Source organism: Poecilia reticulata, linkage group LG22, assembly GCF_000633615.1.
Source record: "Poecilia reticulata strain Guanapo linkage group LG22, Guppy_female_1.0+MT, whole genome shotgun sequence".
NCBI classification, from domain to species: Eukaryota; Metazoa; Chordata; class Actinopteri; order Cyprinodontiformes; family Poeciliidae; genus Poecilia; species Poecilia reticulata.
In genome coordinates, this window is record NC_024352.1 from 21,378,791 (window position 1) to 21,400,446 (window position 21,656).

The 21,656-nt window shown below is 38.3% G+C and overlaps 2 protein-coding genes and 1 long non-coding RNA gene across 8 annotated transcripts in view; 1 reads left to right on the forward strand and 2 right to left on the reverse strand.

Annotated features, from left to right (window-relative positions):
- The window catches only part of unc79 (unc-79 homolog, NALCN channel complex subunit), a 54,511-nt gene extending 53,998 nt beyond the window's left edge, over positions 1-513 (reverse strand). For all 6 annotated transcript variants that reach the window (XM_008400074.2, XM_008400070.2, XM_008400077.2 and 3 more), the window contains exon 1: positions 177-513. In XM_008400074.2, coding sequence (XP_008398296.2) covers positions 177-198 — 22 coding nt within the window. In that variant the 5' untranslated portion in view covers positions 199-513. The remainder of the gene's footprint in view (positions 1-176) is intronic.
- A 1,127-nt stretch (positions 514-1,640) lies between these two features.
- LOC103458929 (uncharacterized) lies at positions 1,641-11,423 on the reverse strand. The gene is made up of 3 exons (XR_532644.2): positions 11,320-11,423; positions 3,683-3,874; positions 1,641-2,216 (listed from the first exon to the last, which is right to left on the reverse strand). It is a non-coding gene; the product is annotated as an uncharacterized LOC103458929 (long non-coding RNA).
- Positions 5,172-21,656, forward strand: part of btbd7 (BTB (POZ) domain containing 7) — a 34,341-nt gene continuing 17,856 nt past the window's right edge. The window contains exons 1-3 of the mRNA XM_008400068.2: positions 5,172-5,530; positions 13,167-13,372; positions 17,085-18,224. Of these exons, the coding sequence (XP_008398290.1) occupies positions 13,291-13,372; positions 17,085-18,224 (1,222 nt within the window). The 5' untranslated portion in view covers positions 5,172-5,530; positions 13,167-13,290. The remainder of the gene's footprint in view (positions 5,531-13,166; positions 13,373-17,084; positions 18,225-21,656) is intronic.

The window sequence follows — 21,656 nt, forward strand, 5'->3', positions numbered from 1 at the left end:
CATCCTCCTCATCATCATCCTCCGCAGTGAGAGGACGCGCTCATCACCAAGGACAGCTCCCAAATCCCCCTCATGTCGCTTTCTTGGTTACATTTAATTTTTAAAAAAATCACATTTCTCCAGAACCAACAGGGAGGGGAGTGGGGGAGAAAACACGCACACGCTCCGGTACTCACACTGCTCTGCCTTCGTGGACATTTCGCAGACACTTCGGGAGACATAAACCCGGACTGTCAGGTGTTTTGGTGTTTAATGTCCCTCCCGGTGATGTGTTTCCCTCACTGGATGCGTGCGCCCTTTCCTCCAGCCAGGCTCCGTCTGATTGGACCATCTGCGCCGCGGACAAAGCGCTGCGCTGCGTCGGTTTTACACATCCACATTTAACCAAAATTAAACCAGAACCCGTTTTATGGCTCAAGTCTCCATCCCGGGGATGCTTTTTATTTTTATTCTGCTGATATGAAGCGGAACGCTGGCTGGGTTCTGGGTCTGCATCCCTTTCCGAATGGACTGATCCGGATTTGACAAATTGTCATTCAAGAATCCCAACAACCCAATGAGCTGAAAACAGGAAGGAAAACCCTGACGCTTATTTTACATAAAAAATAACCCGCAGAACACGTCAGGATTGGTAGCAGATTAAGATGAATAAACATGCAACAGATGGTATTTTACCTGCTTTAATCTGACACCAACATTATGATGCTTTTTAATGTCTGCAGATATAAAATCCAACAGTCTGTTAGTTTTATTGTTGTAAAATTTATTTTGAGCTCCTCACCGTTTTAAGGTTTGAAACTCCTTCATGTGATATAAACATTTTTGTACAAAATCAAGGCAAATATCACAAAGAAAGTTGTAAATGTCCACAAATCTGGTAAATTTTTGGGAACAATTTCCAGTTGACAATTATCTGCAGGTATATATACCTCTTGAAAACAAAAGATCTGTTTCTGTGATTTTACTTTTTATAGGTTTATGTTTGAGTAAAATGAGCATTTTTCTTTTATTCTATGAACTACTAACAACATGTCTTTGAAACTCCAGGCAAAAATTTTATATTTATTAGCAGAAAATGAGAAATGGTCAAAAATAACAACATACAATGATTCAGAGCTCAAATAATACAAAGAAAACAAGTTCCTGAGACGGGTTTTAGTGAGAAACCTGTCTATGAACTGAAAAACCAAATAAAAAGAAGAAAAGGATGAAGGAACAATGAGAAAAATTAATCCTGCTTCCACATTTCCTGAAAAGTCGCTCAGCAAGGAAGAAGCAACAAATAGAGCATAAAAAAGTTCGTTTGGAAATCAACAATAATCTCAAAAATATGAATAGATAGATAGATAGATAGATAGATAGATAGATAGATAGATAGATAGATAGATAGATAGATAGATAGATAGATAGATAGATAGATAGATAGATANAGATAGATAGATAGATAGATAGATAGATAGATAGATAGATAGATAGATAGATAGATAGATAGATAGATAGATAGATAGATAGATAGATAGATAGAGATAGGCCTGAATTTATTAAATAAATACACTTCCACATATTCATGTTTTTACATCTTTATTTCTCTGAATGATGACGATTTTCTGCTCATAAAAACATTTAAAATAATCCAGAAATCTGTAAAGTTTAAAATAAAGACATGTAATCCAGGAAAGATGTTCAATATTGGGTGAAATAAAACACATTTATGGAGCGAATGAAAAGTAAATTCACAGATAATGAAAAAACATTTAATCTGAAAAAAAAAACACAAAGAAGAAAAATGTTATAACTGGTGACTTATGGAAGGCAGTTTTATCATAAAATCTGTTTCTTCTGACTATCTGTAATTACATTCTAGATTTCTAAAACTATACTTTGACTAGACACAACTAAATGTCAACTTAAACAACACAAAATGTCCATAACATGTAAATAAAAAACTTTAGCAAACTTCTGTCTGAATCTGTGTAAGTTTATTTTTTAACCACTTTCACAAACAAAAGTCCTGAGAAACAGTAACTTAAAATGAGACAGATTTTAAACACAGATTAACCAGAGAGTCTGTTTGAATCAGAATAATTTGATGTTTATTTGGTTTCCTCCGGATCTCAGGGAGTCGATCTCTGCCGGTATTCTGGGACATGATACAGAATCCATCCAGCCGGCACCAACAAGGCCGCCCCAAACACACACAGGGCAAAGGCAGACTGCTGTAACGCAGACACACACATAATCTGAAGGTTTTGTCAATTGCTTATGTGATGAACATTTAAAACTGCATAATAGTAGTTATATAAGTCACTTATGGAGATTTAATGTCTCAAAAAAAGCACGTAAAGCATGTAAACCAAGTAACTTGGTTTAGTTTGATGTGCAAATATCTTATTACACTTGAAATGAGACAAAACTAACTTACAAATAATTTTTCAGCAAGAAATAGGAGCTTGTTTTAAGCTAATTATTCCTTAATGTGGATTTTTTAAAAAGTATATTTCCACTGGCTGATTGTTTCACTTATAGCAAGACACTTTTACTAAAAGTTAAATAATCTGCCAGTGGTTCCAGAACTTTTTCATCAATATTAAGGAATTATTGACTTAAAACAAGCTCCTATAGCCGTCTGAAAAGTTGTTTGTAAGTTATTTTAAGTGTATTAATATATTTTCAACCAAAATTCTTGGTAAAATGTTGTATTTTTCTGTTTGTCTTCACACCTGTGAGTCATAACCACAATCACAGTTATATGTCGTCCTTCCATGAAATCTCCCTCTCTGCTCTGGTATTCCTAACAGGTTATAAAAGCCAGCCCCAGAGGACAGATCAGCAGGTTTATAGCGGCGTAAATGTTTGCTGCTGTGTTGCAGTCGTATCATTGGATCCCTTTTCAGAGGCCAAAGCCTGCAGAATGAATAAAACATCTCCCCCACTCTGCAGAGGAGAGCGCAGTGTCCGCTTGAGTTCATCGCATTACAGCCAATAAAGTAGCTCAGAAGAGGTTCTGCTCTCCTCAGACAGGTTTGAAGGACCAGTGGATCTTAAAATGTGGTTAATTTGACAATGTTTCATGTTAATTTACATGAAAACTACCATATTACTGATCACTTTTCTAACACAGTGGATTAGGGCTGATTTCGATAGAAAAAAGGGAGTACATTACTGCCAAAAAACTGAGAAATTTTCAGACTAATCTCAGAAATTTTCTAGAAAAAAACTTGGAAGTTTCTTTGTTTCATAGGTTAAAAAATTTAACTTTTGAAACTCAAAATTTCAGAATACTTTTGAGATTAATCAAAAAATTTCGGGGGGTTTTCTCACAAATTTGTAATTTCTGGAGCTTTTGGAAATTTCCTTGTTTTTTCTAGAAAATTTCTGAGATTAGTCTCAAATTTTTTTCTCACAATTAATTAATTACTTAAATATATTGTTTATCCTGGAACATTCCTGAAATTAACCTCAAAATTTCATATTTTTATAGCAAATTTAAACTTTTCAAGTTCAGAAATTTCCAAAAAACTTTCCAGAAAATTTCAGAGATTAATCTCTGAATCTCTTGAGTTTTTTGTCTGAAAGTTACTCCTCCTTTTATTTATTTTTTCTGTCTAGAATGGCCCTAATTTGCTGTCGTACATTCCTAGAACATTATTACAAACAGATTTGCTCAAATAGTCAGTCCTACCTCTGGGCTGATCTTTTCCTTCGGCGGTTTGCTGTAGATGGTTTCCCTTTGGTTTTGCTGAACAGTTTTCATGAAGAGCAGCCTGGTCAGTGCGGCTCTCCTGAAAATCGAAGACATCCTTTCTGCTTTGCCTCTCAGGCCGTGTCTTTAACTTAAAGGAAATGTTTCTGCATGAACCCCCCTCCATGTCCCCTGAGGTACAAGCAGATAGGATCAACTTTAACAAGTTCCCATCGCTCATCCGAGGAGGAGTCACTTCCATGAACCAGTAACACTTAAAATAACAGGAAAAAGCTTCATTAAGGCAGAATCAGTGGTCTTGTTTGTGTGGCTGCAGGAAAAGCACAAAATATGTTAGATTTCTAATTTGGCTTTAAATAAAACCCTAAGTGTAACACAGAATAAGAGGATGGTTTAATTGTTGACTGTCCTTGCAATCAATGCTAATCAGTCAAAGCAATAAAACGTGATAATTGCATGATTTGTCACTTCATCATAAGAAAACATCAATTTGTTGAGAACGCAAATCAGATTCTTCCCATTCAAGAAAATCATACATCTCTGCATGAGCTGCTGCAAGTTACAAACTAATTCAATTTGTATTTACATTTCTGTTTACCTGAATATAATAATGAATTGTTTTGTTTTTTTCTGTTGTTTTCAACAGAAACACCAAATAATCACTTCTAGTACTAACCCAGGGTCGCTTTACACAAGTTAGTCACACAAACCTCCATCTTGATTTCTTTATTGATTAGCAGAAATTGAACTTCAGTGCATTAGGTGTATTATGGCGCCCTCATCAGGATCCAAAAAAAAACATTATCTGCAGGGACAGATAAATCAATTAAAAATGTTTTCAACAGATCAAATCGCTCCTGTCATACCTATATGAGGTAGAAAGTGTTCATTTTGATTTTTAATAATATAAAATTACTACATATTTTATACGCAATACATGCGAGCAATAATTGCTTCATCACACTTAAATTTCCTAAATGTATTTCTCTGATAAGCAGACAGACTTGTATTGTAAAAATATTGTGTTATAAAAATCTATGATAAGACATATGTTACATCTCTGAGCACTCTGGTAAGTTTTGTTTATGAATGAATTAGTAAATTAAGTTAATAAATTATTCTTGTAGCTTTTTTTCCTCCACTAACTGTTAATTTATGTAAAGAATCGCTAGAGGGCGCTCGCAAATGAAAAATTGCCTAATCTGCTATGAGTTCTTGTGTTCCCTTCTGCAAGTAGAGCGAAAGAAGCTGTCAAGTTAGAGGAGCTTTCATCTCACTTCCGGAGTTAAGAATAGGCACACAAAAAATGTTAATGCGTTAATATTTAAAATGTATTACCTGTATCATAACTATAAATGTATTAAGGTTAACTGTAGATGTTTAATATTTGGCTAGCGTTCATAGACAGTTGCCCACTATTCACGGCTAATAGGTTTTATTTTGAAAGGCTCAACCGGAAGCTGTGATTTCATTTCAGCCACCTTGGACTCGTAGGCTTCGGGATAGGCCGTAAAAACCACCCAACAAGGCGTTGTGGGGGAAATACCGAGCCGAACCGAGACTAAATAAAGCTTTAGTTCAGTTTTAGGTGGAGATAGATTCTCAGAAATGAGGGGAAGTCGACGGAAGTGGAAAAGGTTTCGCATTTTAACGGTTTAATTTGGTGGCTGACGTCGATCGGAGCGTAATGAGCAGAGTTAGAGAAAGAAGGAGCTGAGCAGCTTTTTTTTTTTTCCTCCCTTCCTCTGCTGATCAGACAACTTGGACCGGACTGAACTGCGCTGTGATCCGGGGACAAGCTATGGACAGGAAGCTCTGAAGTTCCAGGTAAATACGATCCGAACGGTTTCTGTTCAACAGATGTTCCTCCGCTTCAAGGAAAACACCGAAGAGTTAAAGCCACAGATAGCTAAGCTAGCTGCTGAGGAGCTGCTGCTAATTACACTGAAGGGGGACTTAGGAGGTCCGAGAAGGTCTGAACAGAACTGAGGAAGTGTCAGGAGGACTGAGACAGGACGAACTGGACCGGGGGGAACTGAAGAGTGTTGAGGAGGACGGAAGAGGGAGGCTAGAGAGTCCAGAGAGGGACCACTGACCCTTTCTGATGGGGACAAAAAGGGACTTGGAGAGGTAGACTGAAGAAAACTGTGCAGGACTAAAGAGGTCAGAGGTCGTTTGACGACATTTGATTAAGACTTAGAGGGTCTGAGGAAGACGAAACAAGACTAAAAATGTTTAGGAAGGGCTGGGGAGTACTCCGACTGAAACGATTAATCACGATTAATCATTTACTGAAATAATTGTCAACTAATTTAGTAATCGATGAATCATAAACTGGAGTATACAGACTCAAAAAAGGCTGAATGAGCAGCACATTCAGAGCAATAATTAATGAAGGGATGTCCAAAGTGTGGCCCAGGGGCCATTTGTGGCCCTCTGGAGAATTATGTTTGGTCCCTTGGTTTGCAAGTATAGAGAGATTTTTACAGACAAATCAAATTGTCTTAAATATTTATTTTAGGTACGAGACATTATTTTAGTATATCACTGAAGAGCTAAAAACAGCAAGTAACTTCAGATATATAAAGTTTTAATTAAGAAAAAAAAATGTGTTCCCCTTTGGTTTTCAGTTTGACAATTTTAGCCCTAACAGCAAAAAGTTTTGGATACCAATAAAATAAACCAAAACCGTTCTAAAAATACATATATTTTGCATTGAAAATTGAAAAACAAAGCTTTTCTGTAAATATGTTTACCTAGAACTACTCGAGTTGCATAGTTTTATCTTTTACTGTTTCATATTTTTAAAAACTAAATCTATTAAACACATTTTGCTTTTGAGTCATTAATCAGTTAATCTAAAAAATAATCACTAGATTATCCTTATGGTATTGCATTTTATGTAAAAACACGTTTTTAGTGTTTATTTGCGTATTTTATTGTATTTCTAATATCATATTAAAAAAGATTATGTGGTTAATAAAAAATCTGCAGAATGTGCCATTTAAAGAAAAGAAAATTTACTGACTAGAATAATGGTGAGTTTGAGCCCTACAGCTCTGGATGAGGATTGAGGACTGATCGGGACTCTTCATTATTATTTATTATTTTCAAACATTGTCAATTTCCATCAGTACTGCTCTGAAATAAAAAGTTTGGACTCTTCTGTGACCTTTTCTGCTTCCTTCACTGAACTACAGAGTTCTCTTGTCTGTCATATGTTAATAAAATAAAAGTGTATTTGCATAGGCCTTTAGAGGGATTTCTCTGAGGAGCGGTTATCTTGAGATGGTGAGGAGCCATATGCAGGCTGTGATAATCCTGCAGTAATCTCTCTGAAATTGTGGATCCTCTCCCAGCCATTGTTTCAGATCCTCTGTGAAATGTTCTTAGTTGATCAGGTTAAATGCTGTTGCATTGATCTTTAGTTGATTACAATTGTTGAAGTTTCATCCTCAAAAACATGAAGTGAAAGGAGGTAAACGCTGAGTATCGGAAACGGCTGGACTTTGGTTTGTATGCTCCTTTCTCTTTCTGGTTGAATGGAGAACAAAACAAGGTCATTGTTTCCTGAGATTCATTCTCTGAATCCAGTCATTTTTAATCCAAAAAATCCTTAAAACAAAATATTGGTAGAACAATGTTTTTGTTTTGGTTTCATGGCCTCCAGAGCTAAGCGCGACCAGCTGACTGTCGACGTTGAAAGGGGAACTGTGCAGAGGAGCAGTTTGCATTGTTAATTGTTCTCTGTGAGTCATCGAAGACGTGAATAGATTTTACCATTTCATTGTCTCTATTTTAGGTCTGCAACTAACGAATATTATAGTTATCAATTATTCTGCCGAGTAATTAATTAATCTGATTTTTAAAATGGGCACATTCAAACCACATAAGTGTTTTGTATAGAATATTACATTAAAAGTAGAGATGTGCCGATCAGGTTTTTTCCTGCCGATACCGATTACCCATGAGGGCCGATCACCGATACCGATCACATAATTTTACTTTTTTTTATCATAAATACTACCGGTTACATTATGTGGAAAAAGGAACCATGAGTTCACCTCAATTTAGACAAAAACTTGTTTTTAATAACTTTTTCCAGGAAGAAAACTAAACAAAACAGGCATGGCGCAAATTGTACTGCGATCAATAATACTATCTTTAACAGACTGAAAACATATGAAGGCTCTGAAGAGGCTAAATAATGCAAAGAGCCAAAATAAAACCTCTCAACATTGCCAAAAAATTTAAGTATAAAACTTAACATTCAAAGGCAAATACAGGATCCATTACAATAAACAATCCAGAGTTACTGAATGAAAACTTCCTGWTAGCATGGCGGCTAGCTGATTACTGCTAGTTCTGAGTGGCTGTTTCTGACTGAGCGGAGTAATTATGCAGAGCAGGGAGGAGATCMATTATTTTTAGAGATTATCTGTCTCATGTTAGGACAGCGAAAGTTTTAATACGTATGTAAAATGTATTTTTAGGTTAGATGCTGCAGCTTTAAACAGAGGTTCAGTGTGAGAGTCACTACCAGGTGGAGCAGAAGCGGCRCTCCGTCTGTGAAATATTACTACCTGTAGCCCGTAGCAGCGGTTCAACAGCGAGAGCAGAACCAGCGTCTTACATCGCAGCTCGAAGACTTAAATTATTTTGCGGGTTATTTGTTTAGCTTTCTGACAGTCATGCTAATCCGGGTGAGTGTTTGTAGCTGTGCGCTGCTTTACATGCTATTTGATCCTCCGTATGTCTTTTTTACTGCAGTGAGCCTCGATGTAGCCAAACTCCATCAAGTATGGCATTGTTTTTATGTCTTATTAGCTTCGTTTTATTGATGCATTTTGACCTGCTTCAATTTTCCGCCGCAACACGCAAACTTCCCCATTCACTCAGTGCGTTATAGCTCCACATCGCTTAGGATTTGTTACTGCGCGTTTGCTCAGTGTGAAGGAAAGAGGAGACCAGCTGCACAGGCAGGCTACGAAATGAGATGCAGGTGATCGGTATCGGCAACAAGAGCCAATGATCGCCGATCACCGATCATACACTTTTTCACGGAAATCGGCTGATTATGATCGGTGGCCGATCGATCGGCACACCTCTAATTAAAAGATTAAAATAAATAGTCCACTACCTTTTTTTAAAATAAGAAAACAAACATTTTATTGCCTAACATGACTAAAGTAGCATTTCTGTAGAGAATTTGACACACGTGAAACTAAAAATATGCAACTTGAGGAGTTTTATATAGTTTATTTTATCTTAAATCCTAAATGTATCTATACTTTGTACAGTTTTGGCATAATTACTGCTCTGAGCCTGAATATGTTGTTTTTTCGAGCAAAAAGCCTCATTTCAGTGTGTATCCTTCAGTGAACGATTAATCGATTACTATATTAGTTTTATCGAAACGGTTCAGTCTTGCAAATAAGTTCTTAGACCTCAATGAATATAAATAAATGAAGGTTAAAATTTTTTTTTTGATTGTTTCAATGACTGGTCATAATTACTCTAACGTGAAAAAAATAACATTAATCATGATAAATCATATTAATCTGATTAATCGTTATTAATCACTATTAAAATTATTAAAAATCAAGTTAATTTGATTAAAAAAGAAATTAGTTTATTTCAATAAGCGATTAATCACTATTAATCTTATTAATCACAATGATCATGAATAATCTGATTTATCACTATTACAATTAAACTGATTAAAAATCAAAGTAATTTGATTAAAAAACAAGTTTGTTAGGTTATTTCAATAGTGGATTAATCACGATTAATCTGATTAATCACAATTAAATTGATTAATCGTTTCAGCCTTTTATTTACAGTCTTTTCTGATTCTTTTAGTTTTTCGTGTCTCCTTTAGTCGGGCCTGTAATCATCCTAAAGAGAAACTGATTTAGTTGATTGGAGCCTCTGCCGTCCCTGCAGTCATCCTGCTTCCTCGGGGAACGGTGTGAACTGTTTTCCCATCCACCTGCAGTCCTCTCCTGCAGTGTGGTGATGTGTGCATCGACACGTCACAGCTTTGGAGGTCACTCTTTGTTCGAAAGTTCTGGTTTCCCTGCGCTGCTCTGTTTTATGACCTCGTTTTGGAGCACATCTGATCGTATCAAGTATCTCCCGAGTCAAACCGTCTATAATTACTCACTATTTCTGTCCAGCTGGCTTTGCGAAGCACACAATGCCCACATCTCACAGGTCATGTTACAGGTGTTGATGCAGCTAAACTGTTAATTTACGCTCCAACAATGTTAAACTGAATAAGCTGCTCATGAATACTAAAGATGTGCTTCTTCTTTTTTTTTTTTTAGCTAATTGATTTCTCAGTTTATAAAGATACTTCCAGCTTCCATTTTCTCTCGCCATGATGAAAAAATCCTCATTAATGATTGATGGGCCCCGGCGAGTCATTTGAATAATGCATCCTCTCCTTATGTCATGCATTTTCAGGTAGATCCAGTTGTAGTCCGTGTTTTGGTTCTGTAAGCTTTTCAATGTGTTTTAAAACAGGAAGAAAAGGGAAATGCTGATACAAGGTGAGCAGCTGGAAGTGGGAGGGGGGCAGGGAGTGTCTCATGTCACCTCTCATTAGGGACGCATAGTCCAGCTCAAACTGTGTCTGCAACACTAAACCAGCTCTGTCGGGAGCAAAACGCAACCAACAGCTCTTTATTGAGGCCTGAATGTGCAGAAAGCAGTCTTAAAGTTGCAGCTTTAGTGGAGATTCGGGTCTTAGTAATAAACTCCTGGATGATGCTGTTATAATTCTGCTGCTAAAGCTGAATTTGGGTTCTTTTGTTTGGCTCCAAAGTGTTGTAGAAGTGAGCGTTCATGGTGTCGCTTATGATGTATTATGAAAGATTTCTTACCATGGAAAGGATTTTGATTTAATTTGATAAATTTCAACTGTTGATGGTAAATGAAACTGACGGTATGATTGGAAATTTTGTTTTTGCCATTTTCTGCTATTTTCTTTGCTTTTTTGTCTGAAATTTTGCTAAAGATAGCAAGAAAGTGGATGAGTTGATAAAAGTCGGATGATTTTTGTTAACAGTTTATCATTTGTTAATTGGTGCATTTGTTCATTCATTGGTTCATTTGTGGTTTGTTGGTTCGCTAGTGGTTTGGTTTGTTGGTTTGTTTTGTTCATTCATTCATTGGCTCATTTTTGGCTTATTGGTTCACTGGTATATCCTTTGTTTTGATCATTGGTTCCATTCATTTATTTGTTAATTGGTTCATTTGTTGGTTTTGTTTGTTCATTGGTTCATTCGTACATTTGTTCATTAATAGGTTAGTTAGTTCGTTCTGGTCAGAAGTTCAAATTATCACAAAAAACCAAAAAATAATCAAACATTCGTGCAGATGACGAGTGGATGGAAACTTTTACTGGAACTGTAGATGAATGCCAACAACTTCCTACAATAAAATCTGCTTTTATGTAAGACTATAAATAATAACGTCATCAATAAAGCCTTGGTTCATTCGTTGTCATTTGTTAATAAAATAAAAAGTCCAGTCTGGTCCCAGTTGACTCTTCGGATTTTATGGCGATCATGACATGCTGACATCACATACTATTCATTTTCTCCACCTACCTGCAGTCAGAGCTAAAGCCGTATTTAGATCTGTCTCCACTTCTCTGTAGGTGCTGCTGAATTAATCCATCACCAAACTGCGTGTGGCAGACTCCAATGCCTGTCCTGTCGCCTTGTTTCACCAAAAACATTTTCAAATAACCTAAAATATTAATTCTGATTCTCTACATTCATGCTCCACCGTCACCATGTAAAGGGCGTAGGACTGGAATGTCCTGTGTTTGTATATCTGTTTGTTTTAATGTTGAAGCCAAGCTACATCTGCATTAGATTTGTTGTTGACTGGCAATCAGTTTCCTGAGGGGAGGAAGAGGAAGTCTCTGTTGAAGATTGCAGATAAAAGCCTGAACACAAAGATCTTGGAAGGAAAACTCCCTGAAGTAAAAACCTCAGAACGTCTTTTTTTAATCCACACAGGCCGTTGAAACAGCCAGGACGCCTATGATTGATCACTGCAGTAAAATCAATGTGGCTGAAAGGAGGTGATGGATGTAATTAGGTGTTTCTCTGTTCAGCCTCGTCAACGCTGGCGCCGCCGGGCGTTCATTATCTCTCTCAGGGTCTGGGCGACACGGCTTAAAAATAAAATACAGCATTTGTTTCATACAAAATGAGATTTTCTTTTCTTTCTCACCTTCTTTTCTGAAAAGAAATCACAAATGTAGTAAGAAAAACTTTGCTCAAATAAAAAAAATAATACATTTGAAAAATTTGTTTGAAACTAAAAACAGTGTGAAACTGAAAATAAAAATGTTAAACTGAAAAAAATATTTCTAAACAAAACAGCTTAAAAAAAAGTTTTTAAACTAAAAAAATTGAAGCTGAAAATATGTTTTAAAACTAAAAAAAGGAGTTAGAAGTACTTTTCATAATTTTTTTTTCCTCCCCCGCAAATCTGAAAAGTAATTTCAACATTTTCTTTGTTCAATTTCAGATTGTTTTTGTTTGAAGCTGAAAAAAATTGAAACGGAACAAAAACCTGAAAAAAACTTGCATAGTTATCAATAAGCAGTAAATAGATTAATTGCATGATAAATTTTCTCCCAAAAAACAGATAAGTCTCAACTAGCTCTTTTTGTGGAGGATAATTTATGTATTTATTTTTCTTTTGTGGTTGTTCTAATGTTTTTACCTTTACAGTTGCCTTCCAATTAATAAATAAATAAAGGGGAGATAAAAGCAGATAACTGTTATTAAAGTTATAAAAACTTCCCTTTCCAAGTGGGGAAGCTGCACAAATCAAGGGAGAACATGACGGTAAAACTTCACAAGATGCTCAACTTTCCTAATTTAAAATGTTTTATTTTTCATGTCAGTTTTCCTAAAATTACAACTTGTTCTCCTAATATTACAGCTTCATTCCAGTAATGTTAATACTTTATTTTTTGTACTATTTCAACTTTATTCTCATATTATGAATGTAGTATCACCAGAATAAACCCTAATATTGGTGCTTAATTCTTGTAATAATATGACTTTATTCTCATAATTTTTTAACTTTATTCTCCTACTAATGCACCTGTTTTATTACCAGAATAAAGTGTAATATTGTGGCTTTATTCTGGTAATATTAACACCTTGTTCTTGTATTACTTCAACTCTATTCTCCTACTGGTATGACTGTATTCTTGTAATATTAAAAAAAAGAAAATCTGACCCTAATATTTCATCGTAAAGTTGACCTGATGTCAAACAGGTCACTCTGAACTGTGGAAGGAGTGCGTTGGTGGAAAATAAATCCAGATGTGCCAAAACTTCAACCAAAAATTCGATTGCATTGAGTTGCTAGGCGCAGTTTGACTTAAGCTTTCTTTCTGTTCTCTTTCCTCCATTTTCTCGGGGTTCAGCGGCCGGGGCCTGGGGCTCGGAGGAGGCTTCAGGAGGTCCATGCCCGACCCCCACAGCTGAGGACCGAGCAAGATGACTCAGCACCTGGGGGCCCCCCCAAAAAACAAGTGAAGAGCCGTAAGGATGGGGGCCAATGGATCCAGTTATCCACACTCCTGCTCCCCGCGCATCGGGGGAAACACACAGACGCAGCAGACCTTTATAGGTAAGTTCGTTTAGCTTCTCCATGCTGCGTTAAACTATCCCCGTCACTTCTCATGTAGGTTAAAAACATGATTTTTTTTTTCTGCGTAATGAACCAGTATATATGCCTATCCTTCCTACAAATGCATACTAATAGGGCTCTGCCATGCACTTACTCACACTTTAGATTAGATTAACCTGCTTCCATGGCAACTGATGGTGCAGGAGGTGAATAATTTTGTGCATAAGAGCTCTTTAACCGGGCTGTTGACTCATAGAGCCGAGGCCGGAGCATTAGCAGGCTCTTCCATGTGCCTTTCTCTGCCGCTTGGCCTTGTTTTGAAGCGTAGTCAAAGGCCGGCGAGCAAAGAAATGCAATTCAAATCTCATTGACCAAAATTACATCACAGGAGGTATTTTTATTATTTTAGACCCTGTGGACTCACAATATGTTTGCGTGAGATTTTATTTTATTTTATTAGGGCTGCAGCTTAGTTTAGTAATCAATTGTTCTGATGATTAATCAATTAATCGGGTAAAATAAATTAGCATATTTTACAGATTTTTTATTTATTTAACCACTTAAACCTTTTTATGCAATTTTACAATACATTATAAGATGCGATCAAAAACCAATAATTCAGTTCCTTTTTTAAATAAAATAAATATTTTATTGCCTAAAATGCAACAACAGAACGTTCCTCTAGTTAATTTATACTGATGAAAATTATTTTCGTACAATTTTGGTTTAATTAGTGCTCTGTTTTGTTTTCAACAAATGGCTTTTTCTGAGTCTCCATTTAGTGATTAATCGATTACTAAATTAGTGACTATTTAAATAATTGATTAATCGTTATTAACCAAACTAATCGTTTCAGCCCTATATTATTATTGTGACTTATCAATTAATCGGATAGAAAAGTGGCACTTTTGTGGCACCGATTTTTTGTTTCACACATTTTACAATGTAAATAAATCGGGACATTTTTTAAATAAGAAAATAAATGTTATTGCTTAAAATGCATGACAGCATTCCTTTAGTTTATTTGGACGGGGTGACGTTAAATCTATGTCAGTTGAGGAGTTTTGGGTTGAACATGTTTACAGACAGATATGTTTATCTCAGTTTTGGCTTAATTACCGCTCTGAATGTTTTTTTTTTTTTTCATCAAATTGCCTTTTTAAAACATCTGTTTACTCCAGTTAACGATTTAACTGATTATTTCAATAATGGATTCCTCACGATTAATCCGATTAATCGTTTCAGCCCTAAACTTTGCATGAGAGGTAGCCGTGTGCAAGCTGCCCTTTGAAATGTGACCGTGGTTTTAAAGAGCTTCTCTGACAGAACAGTTTGTTATTTCGCTGTGATAGCTGGTTTTAGAGTTGAATTGAACCCTTACTGTCTTCTTGAAGGAAGAGAAAGAGACTTCTTTGATCTTCCTGTGGAGTTATCATGAGCTTCGTCTGAGAGGTTAAAGTTTCGGTTTCTAAATGAGTCGAGCCCCAGTTTCTTTGAGCGGAGGGGTGGGGGTGGGGGGGACTTCAGAGTGAATGTATTGTTAGAAGAGCCAAATGATCTCCGTTGCCTGTGGTGTCCTGGAGCCGCTCAGTTGATCTGGCCCGGCCACAGATGATTCAGAGTTCCAGTGATTACTATGTGGGTCACATTGATGGATGCTGACAGAAGGTCAGGCGAAGAGGATCTCCTTGGCAGAGCCTCTGCTGACGTACCCACGCTGTCTCAAGCCCAACATAACTGCCATTTAGTGGAACAGATTGGTCTAAATCTGTGAAAATGGCTTAAAGTTTATAGGGCTGAAACGATTAATCAGGTGAATCGTGATTAATCGCTTATCAAACGTAATCGTCAACTAAATTAGTAATTGGATAAGCATTAACTGGAGATTCTAAAAGGTGTCATTTGCTGACAGAACACCTTCAGTTAAGCCACAATTACATTACAATATGTTTATTTTGCATTAAATATGAAAGAAATGACCCAGAACTCATAAGGTGGCTTAGTTTTACCTTCACCTGTTGAAATCCTTTTAATTAGGTACCTTTTTGTTTCTATTTATTTATTAGTTGAGCCAAAAAATAGTCAACAGATCAACCCCAACAGAGTACTGATAAGTTTTTTTGCATGTTTTTAAATAATTTGTAGCATCCTTCACTGCAAATGATCTAGTGTACACCAGAGTTCTATGTTGTTACATTTATGGCAATAAAACATTTATTTTCTTATTCAAAAATGAATTTAATTATTTTTTATTTTTAATATTATATAAAGTAAGCTTAAGTGGTTAAATGAAAAATCTGCAAAATTTGCCATTTTTTTTTCTGATTATTTGATTAATCGTCAGAATATTTGATAGACTAATAATCGTTACTTGCAGCCCTAAAAGTTCACAAAGGAGCACAGCGTCTTGATTTACTGTTGCTCTGTGAGGAACCAATTTGTGCTCTGAAATCAAAAGAAACGGGGATCCTGGATGTCTTGCGTTGCCGCTGAACGTGATCCAGCTGCCTGATCAGGCAGCGTGCGCCCAACCTGCAAGGGATGCCAGAGGCAGGTTGTGTTTCTGTGTGTCCGCCTGCAGCAGTACCTCTGGTTTGACTGCAGAAACTCAATCAAATCTTTTTTGCTATTGATTTGCCTACAACTGGATGCCATGAGTGGCGTTTGGTTCTGTTCAGGCTTGTGGAGCCAACAGAGATTATTCACACACACTCATGAGTAATTTAGAGCCTAATGGGGAGCTTCTGGGCAGTGGGAGGAAGACCAAATGTCTGCAGAGAACCCACACAGGCTCCAGGAGAACATTAATAAATCATACCCTGAGGCTTACACTAAGATTCAAAGAAAAGCTAGCTTCCACATCACCTTGGACCCTTTTAGCAGATTAGCTCTAAGGGTGTTTTCACGTCTCATAGTCTGGAAGATTTGGTTAAATTGGGGACCAAAGTTGCAACATTTGTTACATTTTCAGCTGGTGTGGTTTCTTTTCTCATTTCACTGTCAAATCAAACCTTTTAAAAAACCTGTTCCCCTCCTCACATGTGGGGGCGCTGCACCAAGAACCACAACAGGGAATGTCACAAAAACCTGTGAAAAGGAATGAGTGCAACGTCCTTTTTTTGTAAAATGTAAACAAAAATTTCGTTACGTCAGATTTTAGTATTCTTTTTAGTCTTTGGTAAAAGATCACAAACTATTTCTCCCGCTAGCAATAGACTCGTACGTTTGTTTTGGTTGCATTTAAGCAGAATGCCCTGCGCTATTGTCCGCTTCCTGCTTTTGGAGCGGTCTCTGGCCCGCTTGGCGTTCACATTCATTCAAATTGGATCAGAGTTCACTTTAACAGAGGTTTTTAGGCAGTTTTCTTTTTTGGTCCGTATCAGAGTTGTGTATTCACACCTCTCCTAACGAACTGGACTTTCCAGATAAACAAACTGGATTTTGATTGGAGTGACCTGACTTGACTGACTGACCCACCAGGTCATGTCTGCATGCTTGCTGTTAACAATAATCACCCCCTTTTGCCAACTGAGTGACTTTCCTACTGTGTAGAGGAACATTTCAGACAAAAAGATTATCTGCCAAAGTCAGAATCTGCAGATCAGGCTTTATAGATCGTTAATCGGGAAGAAAACTGCAATCAGCGCACCCCTAAAAATAAAGCGAAGCACCATATCCTCCTTTCTCATTTCTTCCTGTGCTTTTATTCCAGGAACGTCTTCATACTCCCAACAGGGTTATGGCTGGGAGTCCAAGCTATACAGCCTGGAGCACGGCCATGAGCGACCGGCGGACAGGAAGAAGAAGAGCCTGGGTCTGGCGACGCTCAAACGGCGGTTCATCAAAAGGAGGAAGTCCAGCCGCTCAGCGGACCACGCCCGGCAGATGCGGGAGCTCCTGTCTGGTTGGGACGTCCGCGATACCAACGCTCTGGTGGAGGAGTACGAGGGAACCGCTGCCCTCAAGGAGCTGAGCTTCCAGGCCAGCCTGGCCCGCTCCGAGGCCCCCAGCCTGCAGCGCGACCTGGCCGCGCTCTATCAGCACAAGTACTGCACTGACGTGGATCTCATCTTCCAGGGAACCTGCTTCCCGGCTCACCGCGCCATCCTGGCCGCCCGCTGCCCCTTCTTCAAGACCCTGCTCTCCTCTTCTCCCGGTTACGGCGCCGAGGTCCTCATGGACGTCGACACGGCCGGCATCGATGTGCCCATGTTCTCCGCTCTCCTTCATTACCTGTACACGGGGGAGTTCGGGGTGGGCGGAGCCAAGGACAGCCGGCTGCAGAACGTGGACGTGCTGGTTCAGCTCAGCGAGGAGTTCGGTACGCCCAACTCCCTGGAAGCGGACATGAAGGGCTTGTTTGACTACATGTGCTACTACGACGCTCTGCTCAGCTTCTCCTCCGACTCTGAGATGATCGACGGCTCTAACGAGAGAGGAGCGGTTGCTGCGGTGCCGACGGGCGGCTCAGGAAGCGGTGGCGGGGCGACCCCAGAGGAGGACCTCAGGGCCCACAAGGCCATCCTCTCTGCGCGCTCGCCGTTCTTCAGGAACCTTTTGCAGAGGCGCATTCGCACGGGGGAGGAAATGACGGAGCGCACGCTGCAGACACCCACCAGGATAGTTTTGGACGAGTCCATCATCCCACGAAAATACGTGCAGGTCATCCTGCACTGCATGTATACGGACGTGGTGGACCTGGGGCTGGTGCTGCGCGGCAGCCCGTCTTCATGCAGTTTGGGCGAGGTGCAGGCCCTCGTTTCAGGGTGCAGGGGGGCGAGCACGCGCACGGAGGAGGCCATGGAGCTCTACCACATCGCACTGTTTCTGGAGTTCAGCATGCTGGCTCAAGGTAGGAAACCATCTGCACACGGAAACAGCGAAAGTAACCAGAGATCTGTGTGGGACTGAGGTGATTAATCAATAATTTAAATAATCTAATTTAGTAATCGATTAATCTTAAGGCAATTTGTTGAACGAACAACAGTAACTAAGCCAAAATTATACTCAACATATTTACAGTTTAAATAACCTTTGCCTGTAAAATATGTTTTACCTAGAATACGGTTGAAAGTAACCGGAGCTGAAACAATGAATTGTGATTAATCGATCATTTAAATAATCACCAGCTAATTTAGTAATTGGTTAATAATTAACTAGTGTGTAGTTACAGACAAAAAAAATGCCATTTGCAGAAATAACAACATATTCAGAGACGTAATTAAGCCAAAACTGTACAAAAAATAAACACATTTTGCATCGGAAATAAAAAAACAACCTTTATCTGTAAATATGTTCTACACAGAAATCCTCAAGTGGCATTTTTAGCTTCACCTCTTCCAAATTATTTCCTTTCCTTCCTTCCTCTGCTAGATTTTTACTTATCTACCTCCTCTTTTTAAACACACCAGTCTCTTTGTCTTTTATTGTTTCCTCTCTTCTGGTGTTTTTGTCCAGTTTGAGGTTTAGTGCAGCCAGAATTTTTATGATCTGTAAATTTGCTGATGTGTTGTGTTGTGTAACCCAGTGAATTGTTAGTTTGGTCTCATTCCTCAGTAATTCCTTCCTTCCTGTTCAGTCACTACCGCTGAAATAAACCCTCAACTCGAGTGCGATAACATAAATCATCCTTGCTTGAGTTCCTGAATCGATTTGCATGCTCACTGCGTCCTAATTACAGCATCTGCTGCATCATGAGATGTTTTTGTCACATCTGGCTCGATTCTATTTGTTTTTCTACGTTAATCATAGCCTTTTTTTACATGTTGTGTCTAAGCTTCATCGCTGGCTGTGCAGATTAAAACGTGGGTTGCGCAGCATCATTAAGTGAGATATTAGGCCGTGTTAGTGCTGCGCCTGGCAGGAACATATTGCAACAAGCAGCTTCTGGGAGCGGACAGCTGGTACATGCATTAGATCAGTGTTTTTCAACCACTGTGCCGCGGCACACTAGCGTACCGTGAGTGATCCTCAGGTGTGCCATGGAAATTATCCAATTTCACCTACCGTATTTTACGGACTATAAGCTGCTACTTTTTTCCTACACTTTGAACATGCGGCTTTTCTGTGGATTTTTCTTCAACCACCAGGAGGCTCTTTAGCAGGAAGTGAATCATTGGAAGTCAAAATTGGAAATCAAAGAACGCGCTAATTTTAATTTAGAACAAGCACATGCTAGCAGCAGGCACGACGGAGAAATGTTTTCAAACTCATATGATGCAGCTTCTAAGTTGAGTATCGATCTGGCAGTACAGGAGGGAAATAAAGCTGCTGCACGTAAACTCGGCGTGAACAAAACCGGATTTGGAGACGGAGAACTTCGTCTTTAATGTATCCAGCAGTCATTGGGACACAGCCATCTGCTGCCCTCTGCTGGGTCCTTATGGGAAACCGAGAGCGGCAGAAATACCAGCGGCCTGTAGCCCGGTGCGTCGGATGCAAGTCTCCGGGGGGGTTCAAAAAATTTTAAGGTGCGGTTTATAGTATGGTGCGCTCATAATCCAGAAAATACGGTAATTGGTCTTAAAATAGTTTTTGAAAACAAATTAATTACCTGCAATTAATGCCATCTTTGAGCGTCTGTAGTAGTGACAAGCGGCGTAATCATGTAATTTTCTTACCACTAGATGGCAGTAGGTACAGAGCATTTTACATTAAAACAAGAGAATTAGTGATGCATGAATGTTACTACCGTATTTTCCGCACTATAAGGCGCACCTATAAACCTTCAATTTCCTCAAAAGCCGACAGTGCGCCTTATAATCCAGTGTGCCTTATATATGGACCAATATTGAGTCACAACAGGTCCAACAACTACAGTAAGCAGCCGCCGACTTCATTTTCCCCGTAGAAGAAGTGCGCTGTGCATGCTGGGATAGTTGTCAGAATGCTGGTTTTTTAATAAAGTTTGATAATACATTTAAAGCCAGGGGGGCGGAGGGGCGGGGAAGAGAGACAGAGACTGCGGCGGCAGCGTGTCGGTTGGTCTGTGTTACCCAGAAAGCAGTTGGGCACAATATTGCAACACCAACACCGTGAGTGAAACAATGACTGGGGCAGCCTACTATATAAAGTACTGGGGACCACTTCTTTACGAATGTGGATGTTTAATAATAGAGTACGGAACAAATTGGAAACCCAAACTGTTGTGTCTATTCTATGCGCCTTATAATGCGGTGCGCCTTATATGGGAAAAAAGTTTTAAAATAGGCCATTCATTGAAGGTGCGCCTTATATATGAAAAAAGTTTTAAAATAGGCCATTCATTGAAGGTGCGCCTTATAATCCGGTGCGCCTTATAGTGCGGAAAATACGGTACATTCATGCATCACACACCACAGTGTTGTGACGCTGTTCAGGTGTGTTTTTGAATAGGACATGTTAAGTGCAATTTAAAATAAGAAATGTAAAATATGATAAAAAAATGTTTTGTGTTTATTTCCTATTCAAGACACTTCGATAAGAATGATATGTAATATAGGTGGCTACAGAGTCTCTTTGTTTACATTTTTTGTTGGTGGTGTGCCTCGTGATTTTTTTCTACTAAAACAATGTGCCTTTGCTCCAAAAAGGCTGAAAAACACTGGCTTAAGAAACAGAAGAGCTGCTCAGAGAAACTGTGAAGCATTGCTTTGTCACAATTATTGGGCACCATTTTTAAAGTTACAGTCAAACAGCAATAATTTGTGTTCACAGAAAACAATGGGGTTAATTTTTTCGGTAACACTTTATTTGAAGGTGTGTGCATAAGACTGACATGACACTCATGTGTCATGTCAGTCTTATGACATAACAGGTGTTATGTCATAGACATGACATAACACCGGTCATGTACATAAAGAAGTCCTTATGAATGTTTATGACATTTGTCATGAAGTGTCATTCAGTAAATAATGACACTTTTAATGCTGTCGCTTTAAAAGTCAATTAAAAGTGCCAACTTTGCATGATTTTGATAAATGATAAAATAATGCAAAGTTGGCATTTTTAATGGACGTTCAATGCAACTTTTAGAGGAAGTTTGCATTAGAAGTGTCATTATTTACCAAATTACTTAATGACAACTGTCATAAACATTCATAAAGACTTCTTTATGCTCATGACATGTGTCATGTTTTTGACATGACACATGTTTTTGTCATGTTTATTCCTTCAAATAAAGTGTTACCAATTTTTCTAAGCCATATTTTCTCCATGTTATTTGTTGATTTATAAATGTCACCGTTTCAAACTAAATATTCAATTAGCAAGCTAAATATTTACTTTACCAACAAAGTATTTAGCT